At 43.9% G+C, this 16,881-nt stretch overlaps 2 protein-coding genes across 2 annotated transcripts in view; both read left to right on the forward strand.

The window, feature by feature from the left end:
* LOC308326256 (voltage-dependent R-type calcium channel subunit alpha-1E-like) overlaps positions 1-4,471 on the forward strand; it is a gene marked incomplete at its 3' end in the record, with an annotated part of 70,112 nt that extends 65,641 nt beyond the window's left edge. The window contains exons 44-49 of the mRNA XM_080779063.1: positions 172-278; positions 851-950; positions 1,797-1,904; positions 2,488-2,626; positions 3,251-3,396; positions 3,941-4,471. Coding sequence (XP_080635189.1) covers positions 172-278; positions 851-950; positions 1,797-1,904; positions 2,488-2,626; positions 3,251-3,396; positions 3,941-4,471 — 1,131 coding nt within the window. The remainder of the gene's footprint in view (positions 1-171; positions 279-850; positions 951-1,796; positions 1,905-2,487; positions 2,627-3,250; positions 3,397-3,940) is intronic.
* Positions 4,472-6,873: 2,402 nt separating this feature from the next.
* On the forward strand, positions 6,874-13,228 carry LOC308325645 (RING finger protein 11-like). Its single transcript, XM_080778209.1, has 3 exons — positions 6,874-7,616; positions 8,075-8,244; positions 11,122-13,228. The coding sequence occupies exons 1-3, from the start codon at positions 7,503-7,505 to the stop codon at positions 11,291-11,293; spliced, it is 456 nt and encodes a 151-aa protein (XP_080634335.1). The 5' UTR covers positions 6,874-7,502; the 3' UTR covers positions 11,294-13,228.
* The last annotated feature ends 3,653 nt before the right edge of the window (positions 13,229-16,881 follow it).

The following is a 16,881-nucleotide window of genomic DNA, read 5'->3' on the forward strand; positions in this document are numbered from 1 at the left end:
CAGTTCTGTACAACTGTATAAATGAGTGTGCTTATCAATAAACAGAATAAAAATAAATAATAAATAAAATTGTACAGTACTTAAGTAAAAGTACTTAGTTACTTTCCACCACTGTATAATAGAAAGCCCGTGACCTGTAGTTGACGTATGTACATTGTATGTTTTCTTCAGAAGAGTAGCTTGATGTTCAAACGTCTGGACGCCTCTACCCTCCCTGAGGATATCTACTCTAACACCCAACCACTGCCTATGATGACCCTCAGCGCTGGCTCAGCCCTGTGAGTCTGTGCTTTGTTCGCTCTGTGTGTGTGTGTGTGCGCGCGCGTGTGTGTGTGTGTGTGTGTGTGTGTGTGTGTGTGTGTGTGTGTGTGTGTGTGTGTGTGTGTGTGTGCGTGTGCGTGTGCGTGCGTGTGCACACTGCTGCGTTTTTCGGATTAGGTCCTTGCAGACTGGTCTGCTTTTCGGGGAAAAACTGAGGAAAGAACGACGCACCTGAAATTGGCCCATGATATTCGCGTCCAAAAACACTCAGTGTATTACTTTATGAAAGTGGCTGTGTCTTTACTGTTTGTCTCTGTCCCTGTGTGTAGGACCAGGGGAGGATTCTGTGTCTTTACTGCTTGTCTCTGTCCCTGTGTATAGGACCAGGGGAGGATTCTGTGTCTTTACTGTTTGTCTCTGTCCCTGTGTGTAGGACCAGGGGAGTATTCTGTGTCTTTACTGCTTGTCTCTGTCCCTGTGTATAGGACCAGGGGAGGATTCTGTGTCTTTACTGCTTGTCTCTGTCCCTGTGTATAGGACCAGGGGAGGATTCTGTGTCTTTACTGCTTGTCTCTGTCCCTGTGTATAGGACCAGGGGAGGATTCGTGGCTTTGAGTCCCATCTCACCCCAGGAGCTCTTTTTGCAGCCCTTGGGTTCAGATGTAGAACCTAGTCAGGACCATACTCTGGTAAGAAGGGGAGGAGCCTGCAGCCATACATGATACCTAGATGCATGTTGTACAGTACCTTGCAATTATGGATTTTCTACCAGTGAAACGGACGCATTCATGAAATGTCAAACAGCTTGTGCCCTTGTGTTTTAACAGTATTGTTGAATTCCCAGTGTTAAATTCACTAAATGCCTTTGCAGAGCATGGCAATGCTATGTCTCCGTCTACCGTGTCTTTGATTCCATCTTGATCCCGTGGAGGTTCCAGTGGGCCGAGGCAGGCTAACCGGTGCCTCGTCCTCCACGTTGCGTTGTCTCTCTATGCTGTGTTGGTCGACTGTCGGCAGTCGTATTTCTTTGGCTGGAGGAACGAGACAGCGGGGTCAGCTCAAGTAACTGCATATTAGTGTTTGTCCTCTCCACTGTGAACTGTCACCGAGGAACAACGTCTTTGGCCCACAGACGGGATGATGTTGTTTGTGAGCGGTCCATGCACCGGCGGTAGGATCATGCATGACTGCATGTACTTAAAAAAACGAAATATTGGTTTGGTTCTTTCCCTGTTAACTGTTTCACTCATGTCACGCTCTCTCTCTCTGCCTTTTTCTGTTCTCTTTCAGTCTATCTCACTCGCTCTTTTCTCGTTCTTCCTTGGGAGTCGGTCTCCTTTGTTGTCGTTATAGCTCTTACTCTGTCCCGTTCTTGGCTGGAATGGCTTCTGATTGGATGGCAATAGTGATGAACTGTGATAGATGGCCCGCAGTGATACCATTACAAAAATAAAAAAAAGACCTTTACAGCCCTGCCCGTTCCAGAAAGCGACCGTTGTCACCCTCCCTTTCTCTGTGTCTCTGGTCTCACCTAGGTGGGGGCGTGCAGTAGTGTGATTGGAGCTACACTGGAGCTCCCGCTAGGCTACAGGGGCCTGTGTATGCGGGCCTCTTCCATGCCCCGTCTGGCTGTAGAGCCACAGGTACACACCCTAAAGCCACTGTGAGGCTACGATGGCTGCATGGACTCACAACTCTTTAAGTGCTTTGTATGCACGTGGTGTCGTACACGAAGAGAAGACCTGGGCTAAGCACTAGTCATTGTGACGTGGAAGAACATCGGTTTGGGGGCCTGCAGTGGCTGCCTTGTTTTTGCGCACGTCTGATTTTAGATTCAGTGAATGATTCCGAACATCGGCATGGTGTGTCTTGGGGATGCTGACAGCCTGACACCTCAACTGACTTGTCCTTTTAGTTTCATTGGTCATAAGGAGAGGGTAAAAAACCTCTGACTGGATACAATAATATATATTCTCTGTTTACCCAAACAGCATGCAGGGCAGCAATCAAAAAGGAACTCTGCATGGATTCAGTGTTGTATTGTGCTTTTATTTTTATTTTATTGGATAATATACGTTTCCTGCATTTATTGTGTGTATGTCTGTGTCTCTCCCTCCATTGTTTTACATCTGTGCACTGCATGTACCCTACATCCGTGTGCGCGCGCGTGTGTGTGTGTGTGTGTGTGTGTGTGTGTGTGTGTGCGTGCGCGCGCGCACGCTTAAGCAGACAGAGGTTGCAGGTGGTTCCATGAAGCGCTCTGCATCCACTGTTGCGGACCAGCGGGTGAACGGTTTATGGCAGGAGGACGAGAAGAGCCCCGAACTGGCATATCGACCTCGTCACAAGAGCTACAAGGCCGCCGGTTAGTCATGTTCCAAAACCACTGTCACAGCTGCTTAACTCTGTGCACGTGACGTGCGCTCTGCTGTGCTCTGATGTGCTTTTGTGTGCTCTAGTTATAGCTAGCCGTGCACTGTCAAACCTGGAGTGTTCATTTAACTCTCTAGAGGGCTCCGTCTTGCGCCACCCTTATCCCTTATCCCTAAACTTATTAGAAGGGGTGGCGCAAGATATAGCCCTCAGAGTGTACAAATGTAACCAAATGGACTGAAAACACAAACATTAAAGACAAAAGTGAGGACGCGGTCACATCTTAGTTAAAATGTCTTCTAAAAGTTGAAGTGATATATGATTGTATCTTTCTGGTCAACTGTTATCACCCCTCTCTTTACTCACTTTGGTTAGACATAGACATAGCATTGGTCCGACTGGATGGTGAGGGGTGCGTCAAGACAACCGGATTAAGGTTGGTGAGGGGTGCGTTAAGGGTTGGGAGAGGTGTTAAGGTTAGGTTTAGGTGTGCTGCCCCGTGGTAGGTGAGGGTGAGGGTTTGAGATATCGGACCAATGGTATGTCTAACCCAAAGCCTCCTATTCTTTTAATCCATGTCCTTTGTGCGGGACACCGTGGCTCTTTGGTCCTCCAGTGTCTCGGTCTGACCGAGAGCGCGGCCGATCCAAGGAGCGCCGTCACCTGCTCTCCCCGGGAGCGTCTCGTTGCACTTCGGAAGAAAGGAGCCTTCAGCCCTCCCGCTCATCCAGTGTGGAGAGAGCACACCCCGAGGAGAAACAGGTATAGCGTAAGGCAGCGGGTCCCCAAACTATTTTGGCCGTGCACCCCCTGTTACCTCCTGACCTAGCTGACGCACACCCCCAAAACACTTAAGTCTCGTTGTATTTGGCCAAAAATGCTACATTTTTTTTAATGATTATGGCAAATAATCAAAGAATGTCACTGCACTGAGAGACATGCAACTGCTGTATACTCCCACAGCTGCTCTGTACATCTCCTTACAACAGCGGTTTACTGGATTTTGCCGTTTGTGCTAAATAAACACCATAAAACCGCCATTACCCTTTTCATGACACGCACCCCCCTAGAGGGTGTTCGTACCCCACAAAGGGTGCACGCACCACAGTTTGGGAACCCCTGGCGTAAGGCCACCGCTTTCTTTTCACGTCATCGCTAAACATCCTATTCCTATAGTTAAGAAATGTACTCCCTTGACAATCTCTGAGTGGACATCCTGTGTAGAATGAAATAAGGACATATGGACATCCTGTAGAATGAATGATATATGGCTGATTTCTTTTTTTTCTATTCCTGTTCCCTGCAGGGCAACAGCTCAGAGAGTCCCGTCCCATCCACTTCAGAGTCTAGCACCCCCAGTGGCCGCCGCCGGCCTCTGTCACAGACCCCGACACACACTCACCCTCACATCTCCTACTCCCCTCTGGTGTGTCGTACGACGCGCGCCTCCGCCGGCGAAGACGAGGACGAGCGCGGCGGCGGCCGAGAGACTCGGAGGAGGAGCAAGCCCGCTCCAGAGGGGTCGGCGGGGGGGTGCGAGAGACAGAGCGAGGCGGCCCGACCTCAGTCCCCGCCGCAGCGCTACCCCTCCGAGCCCTTCCTCAGCACCTCACAGGACGAGGAGCACAGTCCGGACCCCATGGAGACGTTGACCTTCGAGGCCGCCGTGGCCCACAGCCTGGGACGGTCCAACACCGTCAGCGCTTCCACGCGGCCGCGCTCGCGGACAGGCTGGCAGGTACCCAACGGGCACTTCCGCAAACGGCTGGCGCAGACTGTCTCCGTCTCTGGCTGCGATGATCCGCTCAGTGACACAGAGGAGGATGACAGGTGTTGAGAGAGAGAGAGAGAGAGAGAGAGACAGAGACAACACATGGGAGACGGGACGGACGGACCGGGCGGGCTGGGAATGTTGTGGTGTTGGAAGGAGTAGGAAAGATGTCAGAGGACAGTATGCTTCAGTGTACAGAGTGAGAGACAATGTATTTTCTTTTTTGCGTCATTGCTTCAAAGCTATGACATTTCCTGGGGGTTTGTTACAATATGAATAAAATCAACCTACAAAAAAGGAAAAAAAATCAAAAAGCGGCATCGCCAACGCTGATGCAGAATTTATATTTCGTCACATTTATTTATAGTAATACTAATAATGAATCTCAAAAAGCCATGGGATATGGTGTAAATCAAAATAAGTGAAAGGAATGAATAGAGTATGTCATTTGTGTATAGATATTGTCATTTCTGAAGGTATTTCAAACAATGATTCAGTGTTGCTTTTAACAGTGTACGTCTGTGGGATGTGTGAATATGTAACTATGTGCAAAAGGAGAACTTTATAAACTATCTTTTGAATCCATGGTTTTGTAAATGCGCAATGTGATTGTCTCTCTGCTGTCACATATTTTGCAGCTAGCATAGTTCTTTTACCTGATTGATGCACAATGCAGACGTCGATAGAGATTGTATTCCGATCCCTTACAAGTCAATGTAGATAGTAATAATTTACACTCAATAATGCTGGATTTTATTCGGTCTGAGTGAATGTGCAGGGGCAATTTCTGTGCCCAAAATGGTATGGTGGACAAACCTTTTTTGAGGATTATTTATTTGGAGAGCGAGAGAGAGACAGACAGAGGGAGATAGGTAGAGATTGAACAACCGTAATACGTTTGAGATGTGAATACCATAAGTGAATACTTCACACATACAAAAGAGGCTTTTTTTTGTTGGTTTCGACTTTTTATCATAAAGTCATACCAAACTTCCATCTATCCTTATATTATGTTCTTGCAAAATACACAAACAAATAAGGGCAAGAATGAACATGAAGCAATTGCATTAAAATCCATAACTTTTGTTTAATCATTGTTCCTGGTGAACTGCATTCCCACTTGTTGCATTTCTACCAGTTCAAGTAATGCAACTGATGTAGAACAGGCGTTCTAATCTTCTAATGTGATACTGTGATATGGTTTCTAGTGGTTTGACTGCAGAGGACTAAAGGAGCGCAATTACACTCACAGCAGCTTATCAATCCATCACTTAACAGCTTTAACCATAATGGAAAACTATACTGTAAGACGGGAACATCTACACATTGATTGTTATATTTATTGTTTGTCTCTTTGAACCTGCGATATTTCACGTGACGTGACTGACTACACTGGACATGCTAACAAATACGGAAACAATGTTTCCACCTTTCCAACTGTAGAACTATAGACTACAGGACACGCCATCACTCCATTACTTACTAATACAATGTACATGACAATTATGCTGTGATTTGAGAGAGAAATTATAACCTTACAAGCCACTGAGCTATGAAAGGTAGAGGGATCTCTGGAATGTTCATTTTTAAGGTCTTTTGTATTTATTTTTATTTGCCTAAAGATGGCCAATTAAGTCTGTGAAACTCGCATAACCAAAAACATTGAGACTTGTATTATAAGTTCCTGGAATGCAAATAATTGTTTGGTTTTTATGTGTACAATAGTTGTATATACAAATAAAAGTGTCCTCAGTTGCACTCATAGTTGTGCCTTTCCATGCCCCAGAAAGCTAAAGTTCTTTTTTCATCCCTTATAGCGTTTGAAGTTTGTAATTTGGTTGATATTTATATCATCTAGTAACCCAACATGTTGTAAGGCCCATCATGATTAGATTAAGGGTGTATTTAAATAGTTTGTCAGAATATAAAGTGATTTATTTGAGTGCGGTCCTCATGCAGGAAGCATGAGTTCAAGTCCGTTGCTCTCCCCTTGTCCCCCATATATGGGGACTAGGTTGGTGGAGGGTGTGTAGAGCCCAGGATCACATTAGATGATTGACACAGGGGTGAAAAATGGGTTACAAAATCGTGGGATAAAAAATATATTTAAAAAAAAGAAGCGGGCCTGATCATGCAGCTCAGTTTCGGAGCTCTCCCCAGGTTGGTAGAGGGAGTGGGCCGGCCAGCGCCTAGGAGTAGGACTACAGATTAGGCTATTGGCAACAAAATCTGTTTTTAGTCTTAACAAATAACATCATTCACCAGGCACCAGCCTTCTGCCTTTACATGAACTATGTGCATGTGTGCGCGCGCGCGTGTGTGCGTCAGGGGTTGCTTTGCCTGTCAACAGAGCATTAGCCAATCACAGCGCGACTGTCCCTCCAGGCGATGGGACGTAGACGACTTCCCCCCCCCCCCCCCCCAAAAAAAGCACAACAAATTAAAGCCACACTACGTCATATGCAATGGCCCGTCTCCTCGGGTAGAAGAAAGAGAGCTACTACTAGCCTGACAGACTAAAAACTGTTGTTTTCATGGTAATCACGAAGTTACAGGAGCCAAGGCTTAATGTCAACTCGAAACAAACATTGCGTTTCTTAATAGGAGAATCGCCGATGCGGTCAGAGTGAATATTTTTCCGGAACATAGTTTTACAACCGAGGGATGAGATTAAATATTGTAGTTGTGGTGGTCGTCGCTCAGCTGTGTGGCTAGCGAGAGGGTAGCTAGTTCAGTTGTGCTAGCCTTTAGCAGGGGGCAGTTTCTTTGTTGTGAGATGTTTTCAGGTTGTTAACGCGTTAACATGTTCACTGATGCGTGCCACGACTGACTGCTGCTTTCATACACGCCGTTTTTGAGAAGATGTGCAGGGAATCGTCCTTGACAATCGAACATTGAGTCGCTGTGTTTTCGATAAAGTAACGTTAGGTTAGTATCGAAGTGGCGGTGGTAAACAACATTGGCTTGTTGTTGTTGTAAGCAGCACTGGCCCTCAAGAGCATCAGGTTGAGCCAAATCAACCACAACGCTAACGTCTATATATATATAGCTGGTTGATTTGCTAGCAAGACCCAAGAACCAGGACTGAGAAAGGGATATGGGCAACTGTCTCAAATCTCCGACATCGGATGACATTTCTCTGCTTCACGATTCTCAGTCAGACAGAGCAAGTTATGGTGATCCAGACCTCGAGCCACCTCCGCCTTACCAGGTGAGAGCAGCTGGTTTCCCTTGAACCGTCCAAAGTGGCAATATATATTAACCTATTCTTGTGTAAACTGAAAGGTCTGCCTTGCCATGAGCTACAGCACCAGCAGACATTCATACCATTGTTCACATATGACTTAAAAAAAAATACATTATTCTTATAGATGAAAATATAATCGATTTTAATTTGAAGAAAGACAACATCACCACCTTTGATAGTTACTTTATGATAATATTTTATTTATATACATTACACCCCCCACCCCCATTGTTTAGACTTTAGAGGGTATTGACATGCTCTTGAGTTACCACTTGTTGTGGTTTATATCTGATACTGGTACATTAGGATGAATATTTGCTGTGGTTTATAATCTGATTGGTACATTAGGATGAATATTAGCTGTGGTTTATAATCTGATCGGTACATTAGGGATGAATATTTGCTGTGTGTCTGTCTTCCAGGAGCAGGCTCACATGCCCATGTACCATCCCACCCCGAGTCAGTCCCGCCTGGCCACCCAGTTGACGGAGGAGGAGCAGGTGCGCATCGCTCAGCGCATCGGCCTCATCCAGCACCTTCCCAGGGGCGTTTACGACGGAGGCCAAGACGGCTCAGAGAAAAAGATCCGAGAGTGAGTCTTTGGAAGTGATGCACTAGTCGTCCCTAACATCACACATTTTAGACACTTGTAAAAGCCTCAATGTGCAGTTAACTGAGTGTATGAATGGAACCAAATGGACCTTTACGGGTCAATTTGGTTTAATCTGTCCACGCTTAAGAGCAAGGAAGGTTACAGAACCTAAGCAGGGCTGCGTGACAAAAACAAAATATCAACCAAATACCTCTATAATATTGTCATATTGTGGGGAACCACTATTGCAGCTTTCATAAAATATGTATTATGGGGGTAAACCCCCTGTGGGGGTGTGGAACGCATGGTGTCGAATTTGAAGTCGGTGGGGCGAATGGTTCTCGAGTTACGTGCATTACAGACGTACACACATAGACGTACGTACAGACAGAGACATGGTGCATTTATAGTTAGATGGACATAAAGGGGACAAGCACTGACAGATGCAGAGATCTACATATATGGTCATATCAGTCAGGATTGGTGGTGCGACGTAGGTGTGACAGCCGTGTAGCTGTCTGAATTCTAGCGTCTTAAAATCCCAGGAGACAATATCTAGTGTCATGTCACCCAGCACCCATTACGACCTGGAACGCATCTGTGCCTTGTGATCTAGCCGCAATTTGCAACTCTAGATTTTTTAAATAATTGGATGAATCTAGAGTTGCAATACCCTCCATTGACTCCCCATTCATCCAATTTGCGTTTGCAATCTGATTGTATTAAACAACGTTAAACTCACCAACATTGCAGCTCTAGGCCAAGCTTGAATTATCCTCTTTCAATCTGCCAAGCTTTTGTTTCATAAAAATCCACGGTAGACATGTTATGACTGAGCTACTTTCTGTCAAGAAATTCTGTGCAGGTGATTCTTTTTCTTTTTTGTATTGGTTTTCAAGACAGGACAGACAAAAAACTTACAGTACACAACAACACCACAAACATACAAAGAAAAGAAAAGACAAAAAAAAACAGAAAAATAAAAATAAAAAAGGCATCGACATTGCGTTTCAAATTTGTTACATAAATGTATCTAGGCCTTTACTATTGACTCTCATTCCCCCATACTCTTATATATTGTCCATTTATACCATTTGTCCTCCATTTTTTCTTCCTGTAGTCTCAGACGGTGTGTCAGCTTCTCCATGAAATGTATCTCCTGAATCAAGTCCTCCCATTGCCCCTGTGTTGGAGGCTCCATCTGTCCCCATTTTCTTGTGATAGCTTTCTTTCCTGCCGCCAATAAAATGTATCTATCCTCTCCTCGAATCTTACCCCCCATCAAGTTTCCTAAATACAGAACATCACACTTCATAGGCACCTCATATCCCAATATTTTTTGTATCTGATCATGTATCATCTTCCAAAAATCATCCATTTTGGGACATTTCCAAAACATGAGTGATCCACATTTACATCCCCACAACCTCTCCAACATTGTATCTGTTGCTTCAACTGCTTACTCTTGATTCTTGGAAAAAATCTGCATAGATTTTTCCAAGAGAATTCCCTCCATATCCGTGAATTGGTAGTTGATTGGTGCATTCTCCACACATGTGTCCAATCTTTTTCTGTAATTTCTATGTTTAGTTCTGCTTCCCATTTATTTTTAATGTATTCCGTTGAATGACTGCCACTCATCAGAGTGGATAATTTGGACAATACCATTCACTTCTATGGAGGGCCTCCCTTTGACTTCCTTAGTATAATAATCCCTTAGTTGCAAATACCTGAAGAATGGTGATTCTTTTTCTAAGTGTTGGAGTTTGGAAGCACTCGTTTTTATTAACGGGTCGCGCTGCTCCCTCCTGCATTATGTGCCAATTCTAAACGGGTGGTACGCAGGACCATTCAGTGACTTCGACGAGTGCTTCCAAACTTCAATACGTATACAAAGAATCACCTGACAGAAAGTAGCTCATAACATGTCTACGGTGGATTTTTATGAAACAAAAGCTCGGCAGATTGAAAGAGGATAATTCAAGCTTGGCTGCAATGTTGGTGAGCTTAACGTCATTTAATCCAAGCAGATCGCAAACGCAAATTGGATGAGTGGGGAGTCAATGGAGAGTATTGTAACTCTAGAGTTGCAAATTGCGGCTACTTGTGATCTACAAGCTCGCTTGTAGATCTGTTGTTTTTGGAAAAAATGTGGCGCAATATACTGTATATTCTTTCACAGCAAACGTTTTTGTCTGGAAGAAGAAGAAGAAATGCGTTCTGGTAAATCAAGTTTACCAAGGGTAACTGGACTAAGCATCAGATACTTGTTTACAGCCAGGCCCACATGGAGCATTTCATGGTAGAGGTTCAATGCCTTGTCCAAGGGCACTTCAACGGTGGTAATTTTAACGTGTCGGATCGCTGATTCGAACTGGCGACCTTCCGGTATCTAGACCGCTCCGCAATCCACTCGGCCACCGCTGTCTCACATCTTTGCTTCTGGGAATCTGGGGGTCCTTGATTCAAAACATATTCAGTTGGGGGTCAGCGGCCGAATACATAATAATTTTGGGGAACCACTGATATACAAACATTTTTTTTGTTTTGTTTTTATATATATCAAACTGTCATGATTTTTCTAAGACAGATTGACGATTGATTGAATATTTTATTAGGCAACATATAAATGCAAACAGCACAATGTACAGTCAGGCATTTTTGTCCAAAAAAGGATTTCACTGAAGAAAGACCTTGCGGCCTTGTTTCCATTCGGGTCCCATCCACTCACACATGACATGAATAATAATTTAACACAGTAACAACAATTGATATAACAATAATAATTTAAAACAACAACATATACATTTCCTCTAAACATGCAATATACAGTAGAATCTGTTCTGTAAGTAATTATTGTTGTACACCCTTTTGCAGGTGTGTCATCTGTATGATGGACTTTGTGTATGGAGACCCCATCCGGTTCCTGCCCTGTATGCATATCTACCACATGGACTGTATAGACGACTGGCTCATGAGGTCCTTCACCTGCCCCTCCTGCATGGAACCTGTGGACGCCGCCCTGCTCTCCACCTACGAGACCAACTGAACAGCGCCTCTGTCTGTCTGTCTGACTGACTGACTCCTCCTCCCCACATTTAGGAACGATCCCCCAAACACAAACCCAAACCACTGCCCTCTTCTAACGCTGAGGGGAGCAGCAAGTTGTGTTGGGTGCTATCTAACCCGAGAGACTATTTTAGAACTGGTGATTATGATCAACACAATCACTTTAAAGAATGTTGGCCCTCTGTCCCCTTGGTCTTAACACTGAATTAGCCGGCCTATGTTGATGTAATTGGACATGGCAGTAAGACAACTGTCTCTTATCAGACGAGCGGACGTGGCTGTTTATATTATGTCCATGTCACGCTGAAGTGTGTTTCTATGACACCGCTGATGGATTGCTTGATCGTGTGAATATCTGAGGTGAGGGATAGTTGTTGGGAAGACTTTTCATCCTGAGCACAGCATGGATGACGAGTCCACCTGAGCAGGTCTCTGTGGTGTCCCATCCCAACTGACATTGTTCACCCGTAATGGCTGATTCATTCGAGGACTGGGCGTATAAGCAATTGATAAATATTTTCCCATTTAAGAAGTGTTCATAGTTTCCATTCGAGGCCTCGGTAGGTAACATATACGAGAAGCACTTTCACACCAACCGGGCCATATCCCCTAAAGATGCTGTCACAAGTGGCACGGTAAAAATGTCCTTGTTGTGTATACAGTAATGACTGAAGTTTACCCTGTTGCAGTGTTAAAGAAGAAAAGCGTATTATTCCTAGTTCAACTTGGTATGTAAACAATGCAGAGATCATCCAAAGTCCACCCTCAACGTGGTCTAAAGAATGAATGTGGGCTTTCCCTCTCCTCGCAGATTGTCCATTACACCACAATGGCCCCACTGCCAGTCCCAAACGGCCAGAAAAAGAGTTTAGTAAAAAAAGATTAAGAAAACACGGTTTGTTTGAACTATCATTGTGTAAGGTTAATGTATTTTACCATAAAAGGTGGAGAAATAGCTGTCAGCCAATGTAAAGGGCTCATTTCTGCATGGGCAGGCGGATCAGTTTAACATTAGACATGCTTGCACACACACTTAATCTGATCCAGAGATTTGCACTTTAATTATAGGATAATAACGGAAACAATATATATTAATATATATACCTGTAACCTTGCACTATCATTATTTCTTTCCTCCTTTTTTTTCTTCTCTCCCTGCAATGCAGAAGTTACAAATTGATAAAGCTATTATCAACTCGTCGCGGTGAAGTAATCCTGAAGATGTATTTCATGAGTTCTGTGGTTGTGATTCAGTCGTGAGAACCTCTGGTTCGTTTCGTTCTGCCCCGTCTCAATCCTTTGTGTTTTGCGTGCAAATAATGGGACAGAGGTTTGCTTGAAAATGGGCTGGCTTTAGAAAATAATCATGCTACATTGTTTACTTTTTACATATTCTAAAGTCCGTGCAATGTCAGTCACATTCTTTATTGCTATCGTAGTACACTGTATGACTTGTGGTTGTCTTTTTCTTGATTTTTGCAATATAGCAAATTTGGCTGCAGTGAATGGTTTCCATTTGATTTGTGGCATAGTTACATGATATTGTAGACTAGTGGTATCACTTTCTTGCTTTTTTTGTTTACCTTGTTTACCTTCTACCTTAACATTTTTTGTTATACTTGTATAGACTAGTTTGTATTTTAAGAGGTTGACCACCTTCAATATTTAACTATTACACTGGTTCATGTCTGACTATGCAAACCTCTGTCCCAACTGAATTCAAGAGTGGAATAGAGAGATGTCTCTTATGGTGTGACAGTTACATTTGAGATAACCCTTTCTCTCTTAAGCTTTCTTTTGCAGTGTTTGTATTTAAACTGTCTCTGGACTCTGAGAAAATTATGTTCTCTTGTTTGTTTGTTTTTGAAGGCTTGTCAGCCCTCGTGTAAAGCAAAATAAATCAGAAAGCACAGTATGGTATTGCCTTATTGCAATTTAGAAATATGTGAAGGGAGGCTCAATGCTTGGCCTGGCTTGGCCATGCAGACTCATACCGTGGATTCACTGACGCTTCCTCCCCAAGCATCAGTGAATCCACGGTATGCGCCTGGCTAACAAAGCAGGAAAGGGCGCACACCAGTGTTGGTGAGGTGCTGTATTAAGGCAGTAAATAACACACCAGTGTTGGTGAGGTGCTGTATTAAGGCAGTAAATAACACACCAGTGTTGGTGAGGTGCTGGCCTAAGGCAGTAAATAACACCAGTGTTGGTGAGGTGCTGGCCTAAGGCAGTAAAAAAGAGAAAAAGCCCGCACACACGTAGCCACGATGCTGTATTTTTATTGACAAGAATCCAACATTTCGGCCTTCTTCAGGGAATAAACAAGCCAGAGGACAAACACACACTTATAGGGGAGCAACAACATGGATCACCATGGAGCGCCATCCTGAGGATAAAGCATGTGAGTAGTACCATTAATATGTCAGACTTTGGACAAATAACAGAGGTTGAATGATGAAGATTAATATTGGGGGAAGCGGGCATATTCTTGGCATCTGGTGGCATAGATATGCAAGCATGTGAATATCAGATGTACATTCATATTGTTATATGGTTTGAAGGGTGTAGTGTCAGTGTGTGTGTGTGTGTGTGTGTGTGTGTGTGTGTGTGTATGTGTGCGTGCGTGCATGCCTGTGTGTGTGTGTGTGTGTGTGTGTGTGTGTGTGTGTGAGCATACATTATGTAGGCCTACCTACTACAGCGGCATGCACAGAGGCACCAAGGTGCCAAAGGTCCACCACAGCTGCCTTCCCCTGCTCCTCCTGTGACAAAGTCTGCGGATCGCACGTCGGTCTGCACAGCCACCTGGCTATGCACAGACGACAGACACAACAATAATCACAAATCCTATTTGGAGCAACGTCATCTTCGACATCGACGGACTGCCATAAGCAAGTAAATGTGTGTGTGTGACGTGTACATGTATATAGGCAATTTTATTTATAAAGCACCTTTCATTCACAAGGCAATTCAAAGTGCTTTACAGAATAAAAACAAATACAGAGTGCAACACTTAAAAAATTAACAAAGATAAAGGAGCATATGAATTCGAACAAATATGTTTTAAAATTAGACTTAAAAACAGCTATGGTTGGGGATTTCCTAATGTAACCTGGAATATTATTCCATGTTTGTGGTGCATAATAGTGAAATGCTGCTTGCTTCCCCATGTTTTGTTCCAACTATGGTTCATATATGAACAGACAAGTAACAACATTTTAAAATCAATTCTCTGGGATACTGGTAGCCAATGTAAGGATTTTAGGGGCGACAGTGGCTCAGGGGTACTAGAGTTGCCGGTTGGGAACCGAAATGGTTCCCAGTTCGATTCCGGGCTTCGACAGTCGAAGTGTCCTTGAGCACCAACCTGCTCCCAATGAGCAGGTTGGTGCCTTCAAGCCTTGCATGTTTTCATCCGCCATCGGTGTATGAATGTGTGTGTAAATGGGTGAATGTAATGTAAAGCCTTGGATATAGGCTCTATATAAATGCACCATTTACCATTCATATATAGGCTCCAGCAGAGCCATCTAATAGAAGAGTTCCGATATTGAGGGGGCAGAAACCGAGCGCTCGGAGCACTGTTCATGCAGCCTGAACTGAGACGAGCTGGAGTTGGAAATACATTGTTTTCAACGAGGGCGGTGCAAATAAGAGCTATTTTAAGCATGTGTGCAACATGACAGCTGTTTTAAAGTATTGTACAGTAACAACTAAAGTCTCTTTAATGTTTATGTTGTACTATTACTACAAAACAATCTAAAAGAAAGAGATTTAAGATCATTAAAGCTGGGCTGTTGCCTGAGTCCAATGCATTTCTGCCTACTTCCGGTCCAGGACTTGTCCCAGTTGGTTGTCCCCATTCTCAATAGAAGTCTATGTAGAGCCACCATTGGACTGGCCCCATGAAGTGAACGCAGTTTGCATAGACTATATATCTAAGGCTCTGGGCTACGGTACATAGGTGAAATTCGTCCTCTGCATTTTACCCATCCTGTTAACTTATTGATCTATTATTTAAATTTATTTTCATTTAAAGTGGTTAAAGTACTGGCTAAACACATTTTGCAGGGACTCCCCTGAACCACCTCAGGTTTCCTATGGTCAAGTAACTTGACTCAAGTTAAAGACAGAAGGCCTTGAACTTTAGTCTTCGACACAAAAGTCGAAAGGTTAACTACCCTGTATTAAATCCACAACAACAGGGGGTGTTACTGTGTATTGATTGAACAGATGAGTTTACTATCAATAGAGTGCTGTCATGTGGGCCACATTTACATAAATAATCGGTTCATTATGTAAATCAGTAACAGTGGCCGACATGACAGTATAGCTACAGATAGTACAGAAATTACAGAACGGTTGCTAAATGTCTTGAACGTGATCTGACACCGTGATGTCATGTAAATGCTGTATTACAATAACCAAAATATCGGCCGAGTCTCGGTCATTCCAGCATGGGATGTAGCCTACCGTGAAATTGGTGACCAAATAGGTCTAGGTCATATAACACATCATATAACGTCAGTGTCCATTCCATACGTAAATGATTGCTGTTTGTTTATTAGCACTTATAGCAGTCTAACCTAGTGGTATTTAGGCCATGTGTCTGTCTCAAAGACAAGTCCACAAGATGATCACATATTTCGTCAGGTCACCAATTTCACCGTAACACTGCCATGTCATGTCATGTCATGTGATGTCACACACACACACACACACACACACACACACACACACACACACACACACACAGTCACACACACACACACACACACACACACACACTACGCTACGAGGCTGATGTAAATAAATAATTTCATTTATCTGCAGTGGCATGCAGTGGTGGTTCAGGTTCAACAATCAACGACTCATATTTTCTCCTCTAAACGTAACATATGTGTCACTTGAATTTAAACAAAAATAATAACAATAGCAAAAATCCAAAAATAAACACACGAAACCAATTTGTTACTTCGGGCGCGTTCGGAAATACCGCACCGGAGCACACTCGTGCGATATTTCCGAACGCACCCTGGTGGAAATCCCCCCCGGACCCCCGACGCCTGGTGAGAAGTTAGTTGACATTTAAACCGACCAATCAACGAGCAGCGACAGCGACAGCCTAACAGTCAACCAATCAATGACGGGAACGAGCACACGTTGGGGGCGGGCTGCAGATAAATAGCCGAGTCGCACGGTTTAAACCTCAGATGCATTGAATCCTAAACAGAATCAGTCGCATCTACCAACCCGCTTAACAGCATCATTACCAGTTACCACCACCTGCTCAACAGCCACAGACATCACTTGCCGACCGCCATCACACAGTAGGATACATCGACAACCACGAAAGGAACCAGTGTTTATCTTGCGTGCTAATATTGTTGCGTTTTCAGTGAGTTACAGTGAGTTTTGGGCTTGGGCTTGGGGTAAGGGCCGGGGAAGAGGGAACGGTCTGTTACGTACGTAGATAACTTCTGTAGTTGTGTTTTTTCAAATACGTTTGTAAGCATTTGGTCTGTCTGTATCGTCGTTGATAACGTCTGTAGTTGTGTTTTTCAAATA

Source organism: Protomyctophum bolini (assembly GCF_963924005.1).
Source record: "Protomyctophum bolini genome assembly, chromosome: 12".
Lineage (NCBI taxonomy): Eukaryota > Metazoa > Chordata > Actinopteri > Myctophiformes > Myctophidae > Protomyctophum > Protomyctophum bolini.